Source organism: Condylura cristata, unplaced genomic scaffold (assembly GCF_000260355.1).
Source record: "Condylura cristata isolate star-nosed mole 26May11 unplaced genomic scaffold, ConCri1.0 scaffold00001, whole genome shotgun sequence".
Classification (NCBI taxonomy): domain Eukaryota; kingdom Metazoa; phylum Chordata; class Mammalia; order Eulipotyphla; family Talpidae; genus Condylura; species Condylura cristata.
In genome coordinates this window covers 61344551-61364359 of record NW_004567102.1, presented here as the reverse complement: position 1 = coordinate 61364359, position 19809 = coordinate 61344551, and the positions used below count along the sequence as shown (strand labels likewise).

General features: G+C 32.7%; 1 protein-coding gene across 1 annotated transcript in view; it reads left to right on the top strand.

Moving 5' to 3' along the window:
- Positions 1 to 19809, top strand: part of TRDN (triadin) — a 132005-nt gene that overhangs the window by 55998 nt on the left and 56198 nt on the right. Inside the window, exons 3-4 of the mRNA XM_012734005.1 lie at positions 16191 to 16355; positions 17318 to 17350. Coding sequence (XP_012589459.1) covers positions 16191 to 16355; positions 17318 to 17350 — 198 coding nt within the window. The remainder of the gene's footprint in view (positions 1 to 16190; positions 16356 to 17317; positions 17351 to 19809) is intronic.

Sequence of the window (19809 nt, the reverse complement as noted above, 5' to 3'; positions counted from 1 at the left end):
TGCTTTAACCAACTGTGCCACCAGAGAGGGCCTTTCTCAGCTTTATTATGCTCTTTCTTTCTGCCCTTGGCAATACCATTACTTATACCTCCCTACTCCAGGAAAGGGAATAATCTATTTCTTTGGCTTACTGTTTCTTCCAACTTAAATGAAGAGCTATTAATACTTATTGGCACAAGCTAAGGGACATTATCCGTTTTGTCTTTAGTCCCTTCCTTGAAGATAAATATCTTCAGAAATATCCAGCTGCCAAAGCAATATTTCCTTCATAGTAACTGAGATGAGGGGGTTCACATAAGCGACTGGTAGCTGGCTACCAAATTTTTGCTGACTCAGCCAGAGAATGAAGGGGTGACTTGATGATAATGACTTCAGGACTAGAATTTGTGGGTGTTGGTTGAAATTCTTTGCAGATGTCTTTGCCTTATTTATAAAGAGACAACTTAAAAAAAGTCACTTTAAAAACCTCCAAAAAAATGCAACTTTATCCACAAATGGGATTTCTAAAAAAATAATAAATTAATACAAACGTAGACATTTGTAGATATTTGTAATTTTCTTTTAAGTCAGAATTTACTGGGATAAGATGTAGCTAATCTTCCTTGCCTAAGAGCAAGGGGATTATTAGCATCCTCATCCATGAGAAGGAAAAGTCATTTTATAGTTGTCCTAGAGGATACCAAAGGATATTTGGTAATTTTTGCATATATTCCACAAAAATACTTATTTCAAAACAATTTGGTATAAAATAGATAAGATAATCTATATCAAGCATACATTCCTGGTTTGCTCATTAAATGTAACTTGAACTTGAACCTTATTTCTAGGAAGCAAGATTAGTAATTTGAGAAGAGATCCAGCAAGGACATGATGGTAGGAAGCATCAATTTCTTATGAAAGTCTTGCATACCTCTCCTGATATGCCTTTTAGACAGATTTTCTAAATGAGGTGTGCCATTTATCTACTGCTCATGGAAATTAATTTCCCTGATTTCTTTTTTCCTCTGGCATTTCGCCCAGTTAAGCAGGTGCACTGTTTGTACAGTATGAGTTTAAAGGAGTAAAATGATTCAGGGAAGACCCAGAATCAATCAAAAAGTATAAATTTAACACTATAATAGTCAAATATGCATGTATATTTTTACGTATGTGTCTCTGTGTGGAGATGCTTATGTGATTATATATGTGAAGATCAAGATGCTAAATGCAACATTTCAGTCTTTATTATTTCTCATGTGTTCGATTAATACTTTGTGTGCTTCTTATCTGATTCAAGTCGTCTTAAAACCCACATTTTCTATTCAGTGTCCCAGCACTGTTTGGTTCTCCAGGCCACTAAACCGAAAAAGACTGCATTTTGTTACCCAACTTCAGTTTGCATACAGTTACCTAAAAAAGCAGAAAGCTCTATTGTCCAATGATTCACATTCATAGCTAAATATTTATTGATTTTTAATGAAATTAAGAAAAGTTATTTACACAAGTGTTCTTGTTCTATTGTTCCTACATATCTGGTCTTAAAATTCTCCTTTAAAATAATTATAATGAGGGCCCTCCCTGGTGGCGCAGTGGGTTAAAGCACTGCATTAAGAAGTTAAAACCACTTCTGCATGAGTTCGATCCCCACCCGCCCTGGAGGTGATCCATATGGCATGGCAGACCTCTCTTGATCTGCTTGCTGCTCTCCTCTGCAGTGTACTTCGAAGATCTGTCTGTTCTGCTCCCCACTCTGTCTTTGGTGAAGCCTCTCACCGCCCCTACATCTCTGGTCTGTACCCTTTCAAAATAATAATAATAATAATAATAATAATAAAAATAATAATAATAATAATAATAATAATAATAATAATAATAATAATAATAATAATAATAGATTTTGATTCTGTAACTTTTTCAATGACTTTTTTTAAAATAAAAGTTTGGTATATCTATGTTGATATCAAATTTTTGCTGGTGGTGTGTTGTAAAATCAAAATAGTTTTATACTAATGTTTTATACCATTCATTTGGAACCCTAGCAAGTGAGTTCTTCGCATTGGGCTTATAAATTTATCCGTATCAATGGCTATAATTCCAAATTACCTTATGTTAATATCCCATTTTTGATGAACAGATGATTACACATCTTTCAGTGCTATGATTAAATTGCTTCCTTAGAGAAACCCTTCTTAAACTTCCCATGTAAATCAAGACATTTTATCATAGTTCCTCACTGTGTTGTTTACTGTCTGTTCATAGTACAAGTTATGTATATTTACTTGGGCATGTAGGAGATTTAAAAAAAAAAAAACAAAAACAAAACTACCACCCCAAAATGTCTTTTTAGCAAAAGGGTAGTTTCATGGGAGGATCTATCTTTGCAGGTTGAGTGGAGGTTACTTTTGAAAAAGGCACTTTTGTGTAAACTAATATTTGTTAGGGAGTCTTCCAGGATGACCTAACCTCCTAACCTCTTTCAATGGAGAAAGTAAAATTTAAATTTGCATAAATTTTGTTTATTTTGTCATCCTTGCTAAATTCCCTAACTGACATTCCTGTTCTTCCTTTTGTCCTAGTTAATCTATTTAGGATGTTCTCAGGGGCCTTAAGTCTTGAGTTATTCAGTAATGCTGGATGTCTCCCAGACATATAGGATTCCTATATAGGAGGTTATTATTAAACTTTTTATTTTTATTTCTCTTTTCAATCTGATGCTTGTTTTGACTTTTTGGTAGTCTAGAAGAAAATAGAGAGGTACAAGATTTGCTTTGTTTTCCAACAGGTGCAAGTCTTTAAATATCTTTCTCCTTTGATCTATTAGTTTTCTAAGGGAAATGCTATTGTCTATTTCACTTGCTTGATTTTTCTAATTTTTAGAAGATTTAGGCATATAGTATGAATTCAAGGAACCTTTCATTGAATATTGACTGGAAGAAAGAATAAGTAAGCAAATAAAAATAAAACATGGTATGTTGTTTTGTGAATGTGGTTAATAAGCATCAAATTCCTTATTAAATAAAAGTTAATGAAGATGGTAATGATAGTGTTAGGATTCATATTTAAAATAAATTTTTGAAACTACTTCCAAACTGTACCATAAGTACCTCAAAGGTAAGGATTATCTCATTAATACCCCTATTTCCCTGCTTATTGACTGACATGTTATAGAGTGAAATTAGAATGATCTAAAAAGAATTAATTTGCTAATTTGTTTTCAACATATAGCAACCAGAAAATTCAAATAAATAAAACTATAAAATAATATGAACAACAAAGGAATACATGAACCTCAAAACCTCAAGCAAAGTAGTTGAATTAGGCTCTAAAAAATTGATTACTGAGTTAGAGTTTTGACTCTACCGATTAGTAGCTGTGCAGTCCTTGAGGAAAATACTTCTCTGTTTCTCAGTTTCATTCCCTTTATGTAATATTGGCATTATGTGTTCCATGTGGTTTTGTGAGCATTGAATATGTTAATATATACAGAACACTTGAAATTTTGAAGGGCACACAGTAATTGCTAGGTAAAATGTAGTTAGTATTGTTTTAATTTAAAGCACATTTCAGTATTTCAGAGATGAAAAAGCATATTTCAAAAAGATAGATTAACTGAATTCCAATTTTTTAAAAAGATTTATTTATTTATGCATACAGAACTGGGGTACTGGCCAGAGGTGCAGGGGTGGTAAGAGGATTCACCAGCGACAGAGTGGGAAGAGCAGAACAGGCCAACCGAGAAGTAGACTGCTGAGGGGATCAGCGGGTGGGTCAGGAGAGGTCTGCCGTGCCATGTGGGTCATCTTTGAGGCTCATGCTGAAGTGGCTTTAGCTTCTTAGTCTGTGCTTTAACCTGTCGCTGCACCAGCAGGGAGGGCCTGAAATTAATTTTTATTTAATAACATCACAATATGCTAATTACTGTAATAATTCCAGATCTGACTCTTCTTCATTTGTCTGTTAAGCTTATAGTATAATAGTCTAAGTAAGTTACGGAACTGGAGTACTTTGTTAGGACTATTCTTACGTTATCAGAAAATTAATTCAGTATATCTTAGAAACAAATCTGTATACATCTGTGTATCTGAAGAAAAAATGTTTCACATTCCCTATTACATGTAGAGTTTTGGAATTTTGTTTACTTTTAAGAAATCTTTAATGAGGAAAACAAATTAAAATTTGAATTAATGTGATAACCTGCATACCATGCTTATCAATCCAACTGTAATCGGATTTTGCAATTTTTATACAGATATTTGACACAGGTGAGAGAAGTCAAAAATTGTTTGTAAAATGTCCTTTAGTTGACATGAGCCTAGCTCCAGTTAGCTGGACATATTCCAGTTTATACATCTGCAACACAAGTTTGCCAGTGAAAAATTGGTTGATTGGGGTCATATATTGTGAAAAAGGTAAAGTACTTCAATTTGGATTGGGTTATGTTCCTTAATGCTTCTGAATGTAAAAGTTAAAGAACAGCAAAGAACAGCTTAGAAGCATTCTATTAAAACTACTAAATATTGAATCAACTGTGTTAAAGTTCCACACAAATGTACATTTCTAAAACACTGGAGTTAGTGATTATAAAGATAAGTATGGAAAACTTTCAATTGAGCAAATATGAAGGAACTCAAAAACTGCCAAAGCCTCAGATGTTGAATGGCAGGGATTGGAGCTACACTCGACTATTCAAATGTAGATTAGGAAAGTGGCAGTCATTTCCTTGTGCAGTCAGTAAACAATTAGCACACCAAAAGTTCTTTTAAATAAGCATCCCAGTTTTCCTTTGGTTTCAAAAAGCATATAGACAGCCAACATCTGCAAGTATTTATTTTTTCAAAGTTATAAATCAATGGCTTTTATCTTTTGGAATCTTATGTTCTTAAGAGCGTTGTGTCTGTCCTTTATGTTTGTTTTTGAATGATTATTCCTAAAAGAGGAGAAAGACCAATGACATACCCTAATATGGGTAGTATCCATAGATCACAGCAAGAAGAGAGATAGAAAATGAAAATGACAGCAGTTTGATAAAACATTTTTATTTGGGATCTTAAAAGATAAAATGGGGTATATTTTAAACTTTTAGAGTTTATTTGAGCAAAACTTGATTTGAATCAGAAAGAAATGACTAGCAGCACTTCATAGACAGGAGTTAGAGGGAAAACTTTTACAGAAAATAGGCAGAGAAAAACAATGGAGTTATTGGAATGACTGTTGCATAAGCAGTTACCTTTTTGGGAAACATCTGAGTGTTTATTTGTGATGGATTGTGCTTAGGCTTTGACTTCTTAACCTTGAAATTTAGGTTTTGGTTTTTATGTGGATTGCTGAGATATTAAAAGTGCATCAACCTAAAGACCCCCTTGTTTAGCTAATCGAGTTGGAAGGACAGTATAATTACTGATTCAGGAAGGTTTGAATTTTTAAAATGATTGTTACTTTTAGGAAAGGTGTGTGTGTGTATATGTGTGTGTGTGTAGGAAAAATACCAAAGGTATTCAATGTTGTTACATTTAAATGTTACTAGATTAAGTGAATGTTCAAAAGCTCCCTCTCTATTCTCTCCTTTCTTTCTATACATTTACTTTTTTTATTTGAAAAACAAATTCCCCTTACCTCCTGTATCCCTATTTCACTGCTGCCTTTTTATTTCCACCCTTCTAGCCAAATGTCTTCAAGATCTGATACAATTCTATCACTCTCCTAAACTATATCAAATATAGGTGTGATGCACATTTTACATCTTCATCTTGGTTTATCTTAGTAACATTAGAATTATTGACTGTTGCTTTAGTTATTCTCTTTTTTGGCATCAGAGCCTCTTGCTGTTGTTAAACAGCATCACATTGTTTCATTGCTTTAACTTCCATGACTTTTTATTCACTTTGTATTAGCAAGGGATGAACAAACTCCCACCTTACTTCACTGCTTGTCTTCAAAATATGACTCTCAATCTAATATTGGAATCATTTCTTCTCTAAAATGACAAGCAATAAACTTTAGAGGCTAAAGTAGTGAGACAGTTCTGGACAATTAAAGTATATAGGATAAGTTTTAAGAAAATAACTTCTTTCTCTGATGAAGTTAGTAAAACTACTTTGAAGAAAACATTTAGTTCATAAGCATTGATATTTTTTTTTTTCCCTTGAATACCCCAGTACACCAAGTTTGCTGATAACTGACCTTAATATTTAATGACTTTCTGGTCCACAACTTTAACCCCAATCTCTGTCCAGTTTTTGTAATTACTCAAGAGCATTCTGTTAAATTCAAAATTCCCAACTGACCTAGTTGGGGAATTTATTGAAGGTCTACCATCTAATTCCCAAATCCAATTCACTTTTTGGTTTCTCAAGTTAGGAGTATGAGATTCCTTCAACATGTTCCTATTTCTCTGCAATTAATGGTCAGTCCCATGATAAAAAAAAAAAATCCACATTTTAAACAACTTCATTCTGTTCTGTACTCTTTTATTTCATCTTCTAAACTCCTACCTTATTTCCTCAATATTGTCACAGTAGCTACATAGATTCTTTTTCTTGGCTTACCTTGGCTGCCTTTCTCATTCTGAGGTCAAATTATTTGAAATTATTATTGTATTATTATTTAAAATTTTAGATAGTTTCCCTTAAACAAAGATATATGAAGTAATGTAAGGATAAACAAAATATCAGTAGTTGTACAGGGAAGAAGAGAAAAATATTTCAAAGAATTAGGATGGGAACTCATTACCTCATGATAGGTATGTATGTAGTTAACATTGGGGTCCTTGTAAATAATTATAACTAAGTAATAATTAAAAAATATTTAAAAGAAAACAAGTGTTCGCTAAAATTGGTATGTATTGAAATAATTGAACCTTATCCTGTGTCATAAACAGAGGAAATAATCACTTATAATGACTTTGAAAAGCACAGTTCTGTCTATAGTGTGGTTCAAGTTCTCAGTAGTGCAAGGTTGAAAAGAAGGGAAGGGATCTAAATTTTTATTTACTCACTTTATTATTTTTATTTTTTAAATTAGAGTAACATTGCTTTACCATAGTGTACGTCATTATTTTATTGTTAATATAATGCTAGTGTCATTTTATTTATAATTGTATTGGTGTAACATAGGAAAAGGGAAAAGTTAATTAAATTGATATCAATCAAAATTAAGATTTTTGAAGACAAAATAATGTGTGTAAAAAAGCTAAAAAGCTGAGCAAAATCCTGTATTCTTTAACTTTTGAAAATTTCCTGTTGCTTATTCAAAAGGTTTTAAAATAATGACAGTCTAATACAATGAACATCCTTGCTGACAAACGTTAGTCTCAAAATACCATTTCCAGATTAAAGGAATTTATGTTAAAGAAGTGGTTGGTTCCAGGCTTTGCCCAAGAAAGATAAATTGTAAAGTTGTTTTTTTTTTTCCCCCTTAAGCAAGAAACTGTTAAAAAAATTAGTATGCAACAGACATGCACATTAATCTTATGATTAATCAGTATGGATTATTATGGATCTGGGATTAAAAATATAAGTATTTAATATCTGCTTAAAATATTTAGCAAACAGGAAAAAAAGCTAAAGGTCAGGGAAAAGATCATTAAGATTGACACTATATTGGTAATTATTGAAGTAGCTTCGTTGTGTCTGTTCGCTAAAGTAGAACTGAATTTTCCAGAAACCTGTCCCCTGCATACTCTTGAGTTTGTGTGAACCACAGATTTGGCGAGCAGAGGCAAGTGGGCATGAAGGTCATTGTAGGGAACCAGGTGACCCCTTGGTTCACCTGTTGGCTTGGCACAGCAGCTACTTCACAGAAACTCCAGCTCTTGCCAAATCCTCCTTTGGTTTCTTCCACTCGTGGCTGAGGTGAATATTTAGGTCCATGATGAAGGTCTGAAGAGGGAGGTTTGCTGGTCACAGGACAGCTGCAGGTGCCTGTTTGTTCTCCTGGAGTTTAGCTCATCCTTCCTACCCCCAGATTGCTTCTCTCCTCCATTTATCACTTTTCATCCAATGTCTTCAATCTACCTCCAGGCTCCAGAACTATGAATAAAAATTCTCATGCTTTGATTAGTTTTGTAAGTGACGCTGTATTTCATGAATCCAGCTTCTCATTTCAACATATGTTGGGAAGTTCATTTAGGTAAGGGTTGCAGTTTCCAGAGAGTTTTGACTTTGTATATTATCTATGTTGAAAATCTAACTGAAGGAAAATCTTACTGGAGACATTAGGTTTTGAAGTTAAGTCATTCAGGTCATTTAGACAAAGCTATTATGTACATCTTTTTAATTGTCTTTCTTTTAAAATATAATACCTGTTTTTGAATGTGATAATATGCTATTCATTCATTGGCAAGAGAAGGCATTTAAATATGTTAAAATGAGGTTTTTTCATAGTCTTTTTTTTTTTAAAGATTTATTTATTTGTACATACAGAACTGGGGTACAGGCCAGAAGCTCAGGGGCGGCGAGAGGCCCCACCAGAGACAGAGTGGGGAACAGAACAGGCAGATCGATGAAGTACACTGCTGAGGGGAGCAGCGGGCGGGTCAGGAGAGGTCCACCACGCCATGTGGTCACCTCCAGGGCAGGCGGGAATCGAACTCACGCGGAAGCGGTTTTAGATTCTCAGTGCTGTGTTTTAACCCGCTGCGCCACCAGGGAGGGCCTCATAGTCTTTTTTTAAATAGATGTTTAGAAGGCACTCATAAAGCATTTCACAAATTATTTCATAACTTAATTACATCATTACTCGATTTGAAATGAACTGATTTAATATTCATAGTTTTTGCTAAATCACAAAACATCAAATACAAAAACTATATTAAATTACATATTAAATGTCAAGGAAATTTTAGAACACAGCTTGAATTCAACAGGTATGTATGAGAGCATGTCCATTCCTGAAATAATATTAGATACTGTAAATAGTCAACCAATATCTATAGTAGAACAATTGTGATTATTTAAATTGATTGCTTCATTATTTTTCACCTTTCCTCATCCCAATTCTCTGTCAGTTGGACAAGTCCAGTCCAATTATTCCTTTTGTGTCATCATTTTAAAGAGTTGCTATAGTTTCAAAGAGATGATATTTAAAAGTAAACCTCTTTTAAACAATTTCTTGGTTTGAAAGCTGTGTTTAAGAAAGCTGTATTAGGGTCATAAATTATGACTGTTCAAAGCAAAAAATAGTTATTAAGTACCAAAATATCAAGTGTTGTTACTGGAAATAAAGCAAACTTTCAAAAGTATAGCATACTCCATGCTTTTTTTCAAGGTAAAATAATTAAATGATAAATTTTAGTGTGTCTTTTATAATGTTATATTATTAGAATGTAAATACTGCTTAGGGGTGAATTATAAAAAATAATGGTGTTATATCAAACATTGCTTAATTTCTTGATTTTCCTGCATGTGATACTCCTATTTCTCTGACAGTGGCTTCCCATTCATTATGAAATAAAATAGAAGACAAGAAAACAGTAAAATCAAGGGAGAAAATAAATGTCTTTGAATATTAGAAATTGAAAACTAAACGGATATGATCACTAAAAATTAAACGAGGGTTTTGACGTTACTAAATTAAAACAAATATGATAAAGCCAAATGGTTGAGTATGAGAAACTGCAAATTACTTTAGTTTAAACCATATAACAAATATTACTTTAATGAAGATAATGAACTTTATAGTGAATGCAAAAGCATGTTTTTGTTGGTTATTTCTGAGATATCTAGGCTGGTTATGTCAATGCTAAAGAATCCTTGACTGAAGACTCAGAGCTTTGAGGTACACAGTGAGTGCTTTCCACTTTGTATCATATTCTGCTTAAAAATAAATTATGAGCATTTCAAAATTTATCCTTAGAGTATCATTGACTATTATAAATGAAGCTAAACTTCAGAAGTCTAAGAGTATTCTTTCAGATACATCTCTGGGTATAAGAAAACTACTAGTAGATTAGAGAAAACCACTGTTCTTTGAATGTACTCACATAGCATTCAATGTTTTTATCTTTTTGTCTTGTTTTTCTCCTGTGTTCCCTTTCTTTGCACCCTGGATGTTTGTGTGGGCATGGGAAAACACACCTGAGTCTCTGTCACTGGTAACATCTTAGGGAATTTTGTTTACCACGAAGACAAAAATTAAGTAATTTCACAGTAATTCAAGCATAAACTGTCATGTAGCTAGAACACATTAAATGATGCACAACTCATTAATATTTTTTCTTCACTTGAGAAAATACAGCAGTAGACACTAAAGTATCTTATCTGCAACAAAAGAGATAAACTAGTCATCTAAAATTATAATTTCTTTTGTTCTAGAAAACTATTGGTATACAAATAAATAGTATTCTCACATATTGAAATTGGAAACACTGGATAGTGAGTCCATAAATGGCAGCACTACATTAATTATAATACACTTAAAATAAAGTATTATACTAAGAATTTATAAGGAAAAACAAAGGACTCCTAATTATAGCAGTATTCAGAAAGAAGAACCAAGCTGGAGGCATCAGGCTCCCTGAATCCAATTATATCAAAAAGTTAGAGTAAGCAAAACATATAGATCAATGGAACAGGATCCAGAGCCCAGAAATGAACTCATGCATATATTAATTTATAACAAAAAGCCAAGGAAATATAATAGGGAAAAGACATAAACTTTAATAAATGTTGCTGGAAAAACTGGACAGTGACATGCAAAAGAATGAGGTTGGAACATTATCTGATACCATATACAAAAACTAATTCAGATGAATTAAATGCTTGAAGTAAGAACTGAAACCATCAAACATCTAGAAAAAAAAATCTAAGATTATTGCTATCAGGGCCCTCCTTGGCAGCACAATGGATTAAATAAGGTACAGCACTATGAAGCAAGCCACAACCACTTCAGCACGAGTTCAATCCCCACCCCGGAGGTGACCCACATGGTGCAGCAGACCTCTCCTGTCTTGCTTGCTGCTCCCCTCCACAGCACACTTGACAGTCTGCCTGATCTGCTCCCCACTCTGTCTCTGGTGGATCCTTTTACTGCCCCTTGTACCTCTGACCTATATCCCTATTTGTATGCATCAAAAAAATGAATCTTTAAAAAAAATAGATTCTTGCCATCAACTATAAATTTTCTGCACAATAAAGGAAAACCTAAGCAAAATGAAAGACAACTCATGAAATCAGAGAATATATATATACATGTACATATATACATACATATATATATACGTATACACACATACACACAAATATATATATAGTGTGTATATAGTGTTTAAAAATCTCAAAATATATAAAAAGTCATAAAAATCAATAAGAAAAGGAAAAACAATATAGCCAGAGGCTCTGAATAGACATTTTCCCAAATAAGACATATAGATGACTAATAGGTACATGCAACAGTGTTTATTAATTCTTGATACAATCAACAAGAACAGTGTAAACCAAAATCACAATGAGATATTACTTCTTACCAGTTAGGATAACTATTATAAAAAAAGACAAGAAATAACAAATTTTGGTAAGATATAGTAAAGAGGGATGACTTCATTGTATTGCTGGGAATGAGAATTTCCAAAGACAACAAAATTACTAATTTGAAAAGATATCTGCACCTCTATGTACATAGCAGCTTTAGTTACAATAGCTAGGATATGGAAACAACCTCAGTGTCCATCAGTTAATGAATGGACAAGTACAATGTTTTATAGAAAATGTTTTATAGGTATTGTCTTATTATTCAGTCAATCTGGTTTACTACAACATGAACTTAAAGTACATCATGCCTATGAAATAAGTGGGACAGAGAAAGACAGATAAATGATCTCACTTGTATGTGAAATCTAAAAGACAAGAAGGAAGTAAAGTTAGAATATTATACATTGTAAGTGCTAAATATTCTCTGTTGTTTTTTTTAGTCAGCCTCGTATTATATATTATGTGCAAGTTATATACATCAATATGCAGACAAGTTGAATGTTTCCTAATCCAGTTGCATTTATGACCCTTGAAAAGCTTACCTCAATTGAAATCCAAATACTTAGGCATGAATATTTTCTGGGAGGTACCCAGACAAGGATACGTTGGCCATTATTCCCGAGGGAATAGGCTGCATTTCCAGCCCTATGTAAGGATGTAGTGACTAAGTGATGGCAGAGTGATAGTTATAGCAGACTACATTTATGGAGCACTGTTACATGATTGTGCTAAATGATTCTGAAAGTTGAATTTATAATTATCTAACACTTCCTAGATGCTTTACTCTGCTTAGGCACTTTATACCAAACAGTGGCTATACAATGAGTTTGCATGGTCACCGGTAAGTGCCATCTGTTATGGCCAAATTCTTGTGAGCAGAGAATCAGAGATGAAGGGACATCCTGCTTTCCTGTGGGGTGACTCAGAGGTGTGGATAGTCAAAGGGAGTGACCCACCACTCAGTTCTCTCTTTTTTTGACAAGTTCAATGATAATCTTGCTTGTCTCTGCATTGGGATTTATTATTGGCTAAGCATTCTACTATGTGATAATTTGAATGCATTATCTCATGCAATACTCACAGCAAACTTGTGAAGTATTGTTACTTTTTGTCATTTTATTTGAGCAAACTGAAACATAGAGTTCTTTGGTTTTCATTTTTCCATACTATAAATTGTTCCAGAACTGGATACATTATAAATTGGTTCATGAGATGTTTGAATTTAGGGATGAGAGGCATAAGGAGTTGAGGTCTTGATTAGAATAATCACTTTGAAAAAGCCTAAATTTTATAAACATAGCAAAGATTATTACACTGCACAGCTAGTAGTAGGTGGAGAAAACACGAGAACTAGAGCAAGGTGAATAAGTACTGTCTGATGGTACAAAATTTAAAAAGTCTGTATAAAGCTTAGTGATTAAAAGAATATTTTATGCAACATTTAAAATTTCAATACTAATGCAAAAATCTGTGATGAATAAAATGTTGAATTTTTAAATAGAGCATCTTTATTTGATGTTAAAAATTCTCATAACAGGGATAAAAAAGTTTTCCAAAATAGGTATTAAAATGTCTTTCCATTTTGATGGTGAGTCTAAATTGAACAGAGACATAGGATTCAGGATCTAGGTATTTGAGAGAGCACACTTACAAATGAATACTCATAAAATTCTTCCAAGTGGGGTTGTTGTAAGTAAGCATTGTTCTTCTGTGTGTCCACTAAGAATATATTCAACTTTTTATCCAACTTATAAAAGAAATAGACAAATAAAACATTCAATACACACATGCCTGACCACAATAAAATATCTTAATTTCTAAATCAAGATAGCACAAAAGAAAGTAAAAACAAAAGACAGGATCATTATACTGATTTTCCCTTTTGTCCATGGCTCCAATATAGTTTTGCATATACAAGATAGGAGGTCTGAATTTGAATGTTCTTAGTCTGGGCTTAGATTGTATGCTTGAACTTATTGTCCACTGATGTTTCTCAGGACATGAAAGACAAAGAGTCAAATATAGCAAAGAATTCAAAATTGATAGTCAAGCAAAATGCTGAGTTGTGGACTATTTTAGGGAGAAAGTGATTCATTTAATTTCTTTTTTTGTGTTTTATTTAAATTCTCTGTACCTCAGTTTTCTTATTCTTATTGGGTTATTGGAATGAACACAAGAATAAACATTCATAAAGTTTTTAGGGTACAATCCTACAGGTAATACATACTCTGTAAGTGTTAGCTACTATCATTTTATGATGATCTTAACTGCAATATATATAATTTAACATGAGAGGTAGGAAAGTGCAATTATTCGATTATCCCTTTATAAAAAGGACATCACTAAAAGGTTTATAAAAGGACATTGCATTGGGTAATATTATTACTTTTGATATGATTTGGATATGATATCTGCAAAAGAGAGAGTCATCTTGCAGACTATTTTATTTAAGCTATGTCTAAACCAATGTAATTAGAGTTGTTTACATGACTAAAAATTAGAACCTTGTCTCAAGCCAACAACATTGACTTTATGGAAGAAGTCTGATTTGACTACTTTAAAACCAGGCTGTATACATGTCTGCAGAGTATATATTGTACACATCAACATCAGAATAATGAATAATGATCTATTTTTGTTAGATTTTATTGCTAGGTGCCTCACTGAACACTTAGAAAGAAGAGAAATTGGAGGAAATAATCATAATCTATTCAGATTATAAAAAGCCATTTTAGAGTAGTCCTCCATTAGATATAAAATGTACTAGTGCTAAAAATGCTTTTAATGGTGCTATAACAGTCTAGTTCCTTACATACAATACTTTGAATTTTTCAACTGCAATTTAAAATTCAATTTCAGTTTTTCTGTAAGGTTTAAACTCACCATTAGGTTACAATTTCTCATTCAGATGAAATTCTCTAGAATTCAGTAAAATAAGGTTTAAAGAGCAGGTATTATCACTGAATCATAAAATATGTTTTCCTGAGACCAGTACCTTATAACTTAGTATCCTTGGGACTTGGCTCTGTGCTTCTTGATTTCTCTGAATTAAAGTTAGGTATTCCCCTAAATATTCCTTTCATGTCCCCCTTTCTATGGAATTAGTGAAAAAAAAAGGAAGGATTATTCTTCTTATTTTATCAATGTTAAAAAAATGAGCTATGATATTAGTCTTCTTTCAAGCATTGCTCAATCTCATTTATTTAATTAATAGTAAATAAACTCCTCTATATTCTTCTTATTTGGTCTTGCAATCACTTTCCTGAAACTTCTACTGTTGAATCCAAAGATTATTCTCAGTTTTCTGACTTGATTAATCAGCAGTATTTGCTAATATGGTCTATATACTATTAGACTAGATCCTTGTCTACATACTATTAATTCTCTTTTTTAAACTGCATATAGAATATCAACACATCTCACCATATGTAGTGCTTCATCATGATCAAAATTACTATTGCATTTCTTTTGGATTAGTTTGTTCGCCTCCTTATTATTCTTCCTATTTCCAACTTGGCATTCTTTCAATCCTCAGCATAGCAAAAGAAGTTACATAAGTAAACTCACTTTTTTCCTCTGCTTAAATCTTTCAATGACTTCCTATATCAATCAGAGTAAAAGCCTAATTTTGTAGTACTTAACCTTTAGATATTATAATACATTGGTATAATTCTAGTCTCTTAAAGATATCATAGGGAGAAGAAACTCTAAAATGCTAAAATTATTTTGAAATTAAGTAAAACATAATACTAAAACTTAATTAGATTGATGAAAAATTAGCAGCAGCATAGTCCATATTTCAAGATAGATCACTCTTCAATCAGACCTTAAAGGTTGATGAAAAATTAGCAGCAGCATAGTCCATATTTCAAGATAGATCACTCTTCAATCAGACCTTAAAGGTTATCCTTGCCCCTTCAGGGCAATTTTTATATAATTAGAATTAGAAAAAAAAACAGCATTTTGGAAATCCTTAAATTATATATTTGTTTGATTTTGTACTTAGTCTCTCATTTCACAAATTGCTTATATATCAGTATATTTTAAGCAAGACCTATAGAATTCAAATTTTCCTAATTATATTTATTAAATTTAGAAATTAAAATACTTGTTTTCAGGTACTACCGTGTTTGGAATCAGTGAAAAAAAGAACTATTCTGCTCATTTTGTCAAAGTTAAAAAAATTCAATGCATAAACCAATGTTATCTAGTTGGTAGGATCATTAACTTGACACTTTAAGATTTTCCAGATATATCAGAACCATACTCAATGGATTTAGCAGCTTTAGTTTAGTTGCTGTAATTTAAGTCAATATAACTTTGATGCTGAAATGTCCATAGCCATTTTCTCCTTGCTGCTTTCCAGTACAATGTGGGGCAGTGATGATTTCTTCCAAATCATTGAACATCCAGAATTTAGGGTTCATAGTGTAATTTAAAGACAGGGTATAATTATTTAATTTCATTCCCAGGGTTTTGTTGTATTGGAGATTTAGATTATAAAATTCTCAAAGTAAGATAACCTATAGAATTTGGTATCACAGGTGTTCTATAACTTTTCTTTTTAATTAAATGAATATGCATAACCATGATGAGATGTAGATTCTATTCCTGAGCAAAAGAAAATGTATTTAAATTCATGAAATTGACATACTATTTGTGTCAAAAGAACAAATCAGGATAAAAGCCTTTCTCAGTTTCTTTGGGACTGATTATATTTTTTTCTTTTGTTTTAAATTATTTTAGCAAGTTCTATTTCCAAGATTGGCTCAGATCCTCTAAAACTTGTACATGATGCTGTGGAGGAGACTACAGACTGGATCTATGGCTTCTTTTCTTTGTTGTCTGACATTATCTCATCTGAGGGTGATGAAGAAGAAGATGATGATGGCGATGAAGACACTGATAAAGGTACGAACAGCATAGAGGCGCGTCTAACTTCTAGGGTAATATCAGTTATGTAGAAAAGTGGTTCATTTAAGTTCAAATATAAATGAGCCCTTGATTAGACTAAACCCAAATTAATGCTTTTCTAATAGTATATCAACAGGCCACCAAACTCAATAAATCAATCTTTATATTTGGCTTCCATCTTAAAGCGTATCTCTGCTATGGCAGAGATATAAAAGATACTCTAATGTATCATTAGATCAGCATTTTATTGGCGAGGACCTTATTATGCACTACTGCAATTCCACAATGTGAACTCACATTTAAATGCTTCTTGTCTCAATTTTATCCTTAGAAAAAATGGGGGTGGGGTGGGGGAGAGAACAGCAATAGTAAGACTAATATACAGACAAATGTTTAATACACATAAGTCATATTTAGTTATTTTACAGTTATCTAACTTATGTGTTCTGTCATATATATTAATGAATAAAAGGAAAAGACAACCTCAAACCACATATATGTCACTATCAAAAGGATGTGGCAAAAACAAAGCATTATGACTCTGCTTTTAGGTGGTATTTTCAGTACCAGCCTTAATCATGAGATCATATGTTCACATTTCACTACCAGGAAATCTTTTATTATTTTAGCCCTTTCTATTGGTCTGAATTTGTATTTTTGGGCCCCAGTGAGAGGTCAAGATGAACAATAGAGAACTGAAATGAACATGATACATAAACTCTAATGCATAATTTGGAACACTGCCACAATTTTATTGAACTCATTAAAGTGAAACTGGCTCAAGTATATGTACATAAACCAAGTTGATACTTAAAAACTGGAATTAGATAAACAAAATAAGAACTACTATACTATTGTCAAAACTTTTTTTTTGTAATGAACACAGAAAAATGGGAAAATAGAGAAACAGTATTATACTATGTTATGTTTTTCTAATTTAGTGTTTTTGTTTGATTTAGGAGAAATAGAGGAGCCTCCCTTGAGAAAAAAAGGTTTGTTATTTTCATCTTTAAAACAAGTATTTTTCTCATGGTAATGTTGATATTCATCATGGCTCAAACATAGTTTGCTTTAGTTGTAGCCTTAGTTTATTTTAAACATGGATTTAACTTAATGATTATATCAAGATAAGTATTTGGTAAAAGAAATGCTGGATTCTTTCCAATAAAATTTATCCCACTATTTCTTCAGTTGATTGTTTAATTGATGCTCTCTTCAGTACATGTGCCAATTCATCTATTCACAGATGTATATGAGTTGGAAATGCAGAAATGAATGGTAATTTCTGTAGCCTTGTAAATGTCCTAGAAGCTAAGGCTGTTCATCATCTTTTGTTTCTCTATAACCAAGTCTGTTGACTTAGTTTACTTTTTTTATGTTAAAACTTTTTATTTTATTGTCAGTTTTATTTTAGATTTTTCGGTGCTAATTTGGGATATGTGACTGCTACAGTTGGGGGAAAATAGCCTTATAGGCACAGGCACACCCAGTCAATCTGTAGCATGTATTATACTAAAAGTATAGTTTTCTTGGCATGCTTGAACATGGCATAGAGGATTGCTTGTAGGAATAGATAAGAACTGCAGTGACCAAATAGGATAGTCACAAATAAAAAAAGATTGAAAAACTAAAAATTAAGAGAAGTTGTTATACTTTTGGGGCAAGAGACTTAGGGGACAGAAAATTTTATAGAATTTATAGAATAGAATTATGTCTGAAAGGGAAAATAAAATGGGGAGAATAAATATAGTCAAAATGAATATTTTACAAAAAAACATAATAATTTAATGTAATTCTTATCAAAATACCAATGATAGCCCTCAGTGGAATTATACAAATGTTAAAATGCATATAGACAAACAACAATGAGGAAAACCAAATTTCATTAAATAGTATTGGGCATCCATTTTGGTATCCCAAAGTGGGATACTAAACATTTAAAAGAATGAGATTGGCTCACAGTCTAACTATATGCATACATAAATTCCAGAAGGATTAAAGACTTAGATATGAGACTTACAGTAATAAAATATCCAGAAGAAAGCATTGGCAATATATTTCATGACATCAGAGATAAGATGTTTTTGCTAGACTCAAACCCTATAGCAAGGGAAATAAAAGCAAAAATAAACAATTGAGATTATCTCAAATTAAAAAAAATTGTTTACATAGATCAAGGAAATTTAGTAGGTTTAAAATGCCTTCTACTAAATGGGACAAAATACATACACATTATTCAACTGACAATGGATTAATATTCTATATAATAATTAAAAACCTATATAATAATTTTAAAAAGTACAGTTAATAAATGGATAGTAGAACTGAACAGACAATTCACCAAAATGGATATCCAGTAAGCCAATGGACATAGGAAAAATAGTTCATTATCACTTCCAATAAGGGAGATGCAGGTAGAATCATAAAAATGCAGTAAATTACCTGTGAGAATGGAATATATTAAAAACAGGATGTGGGGATGGGGAAAGGGAAACCCAATTACATTGTTGATGAGAATGAAAACTGGTATAAGCCATTTTGAAAATCTATCTGGATGTCCCTTAAAAATTGAGGATGGGGGCCCTCCCTGGTGGCGCAGCGGGTTAAAGCACAGCACTAAGAAGCTGAAGCCACTTCCGCATGAGTTCGATCCCCGCCTGCCCCAGAGGTGACCACATGGCATGGCAGACCTCTCCTGACCTGCCTGCTGCTCCCCTCAGCAGTGTACTTACTCTGTCTGTTCTGCTCCTCACGCTGTCTCTGGTGAATCCTCTCACCCTTCGCATCTCTGGCCTCTACCCCAGTTAGCACAGCACTAAGAAACTAAAAGCCACTTCAGCATGAGTTTGATCCCCGCCTGCTCAGCCCCAGAGGTGACCACATGGCGCGGCAGACCTCTCCTGACCCGCCCACTGTGTTCCCTTAGGCAGTGCACTTCATCATTCAGCCTGTTCTGCTTCCCACTCTCTCTTGTGAATCCTCTCACCACCCCTCCACCTCTGCCCTGTCCCCCAATTCTGTATGCATAAATAAATAAATCTTAAAAAAAAAAAAAGAAAACAACAGAGGATGGTAATACTTTATGACTCAGAAATCCTAGTCTTGGAGAACTATCTGAAGAACATGAAATCATCAACTCAAAAAATTATATTCTCTACTATGCTTATATAGCTAGAGCATAAAAAAAAGAGTGAGTTTATTTTATTAATTCTACATCATTTTACTTCTCTCATCTACTTTTGTATCTTTGAGGTATGTTGTAAAAAAATTGTCATTTTCTTAATATTCTAAATGTGCCCCCCATAAAACTAAATGCAAAAAAAAGACTACAGAAAGTGATTTAGTTAGAGGTTTTGAGTCAAAGGATGGTTTGCCCTTTAATTAAAAGGCAAACACTTTCCCTAAATTAAGTGAGCATGAATGAAAAGTTTTTAATGAAATGCACTTAAAG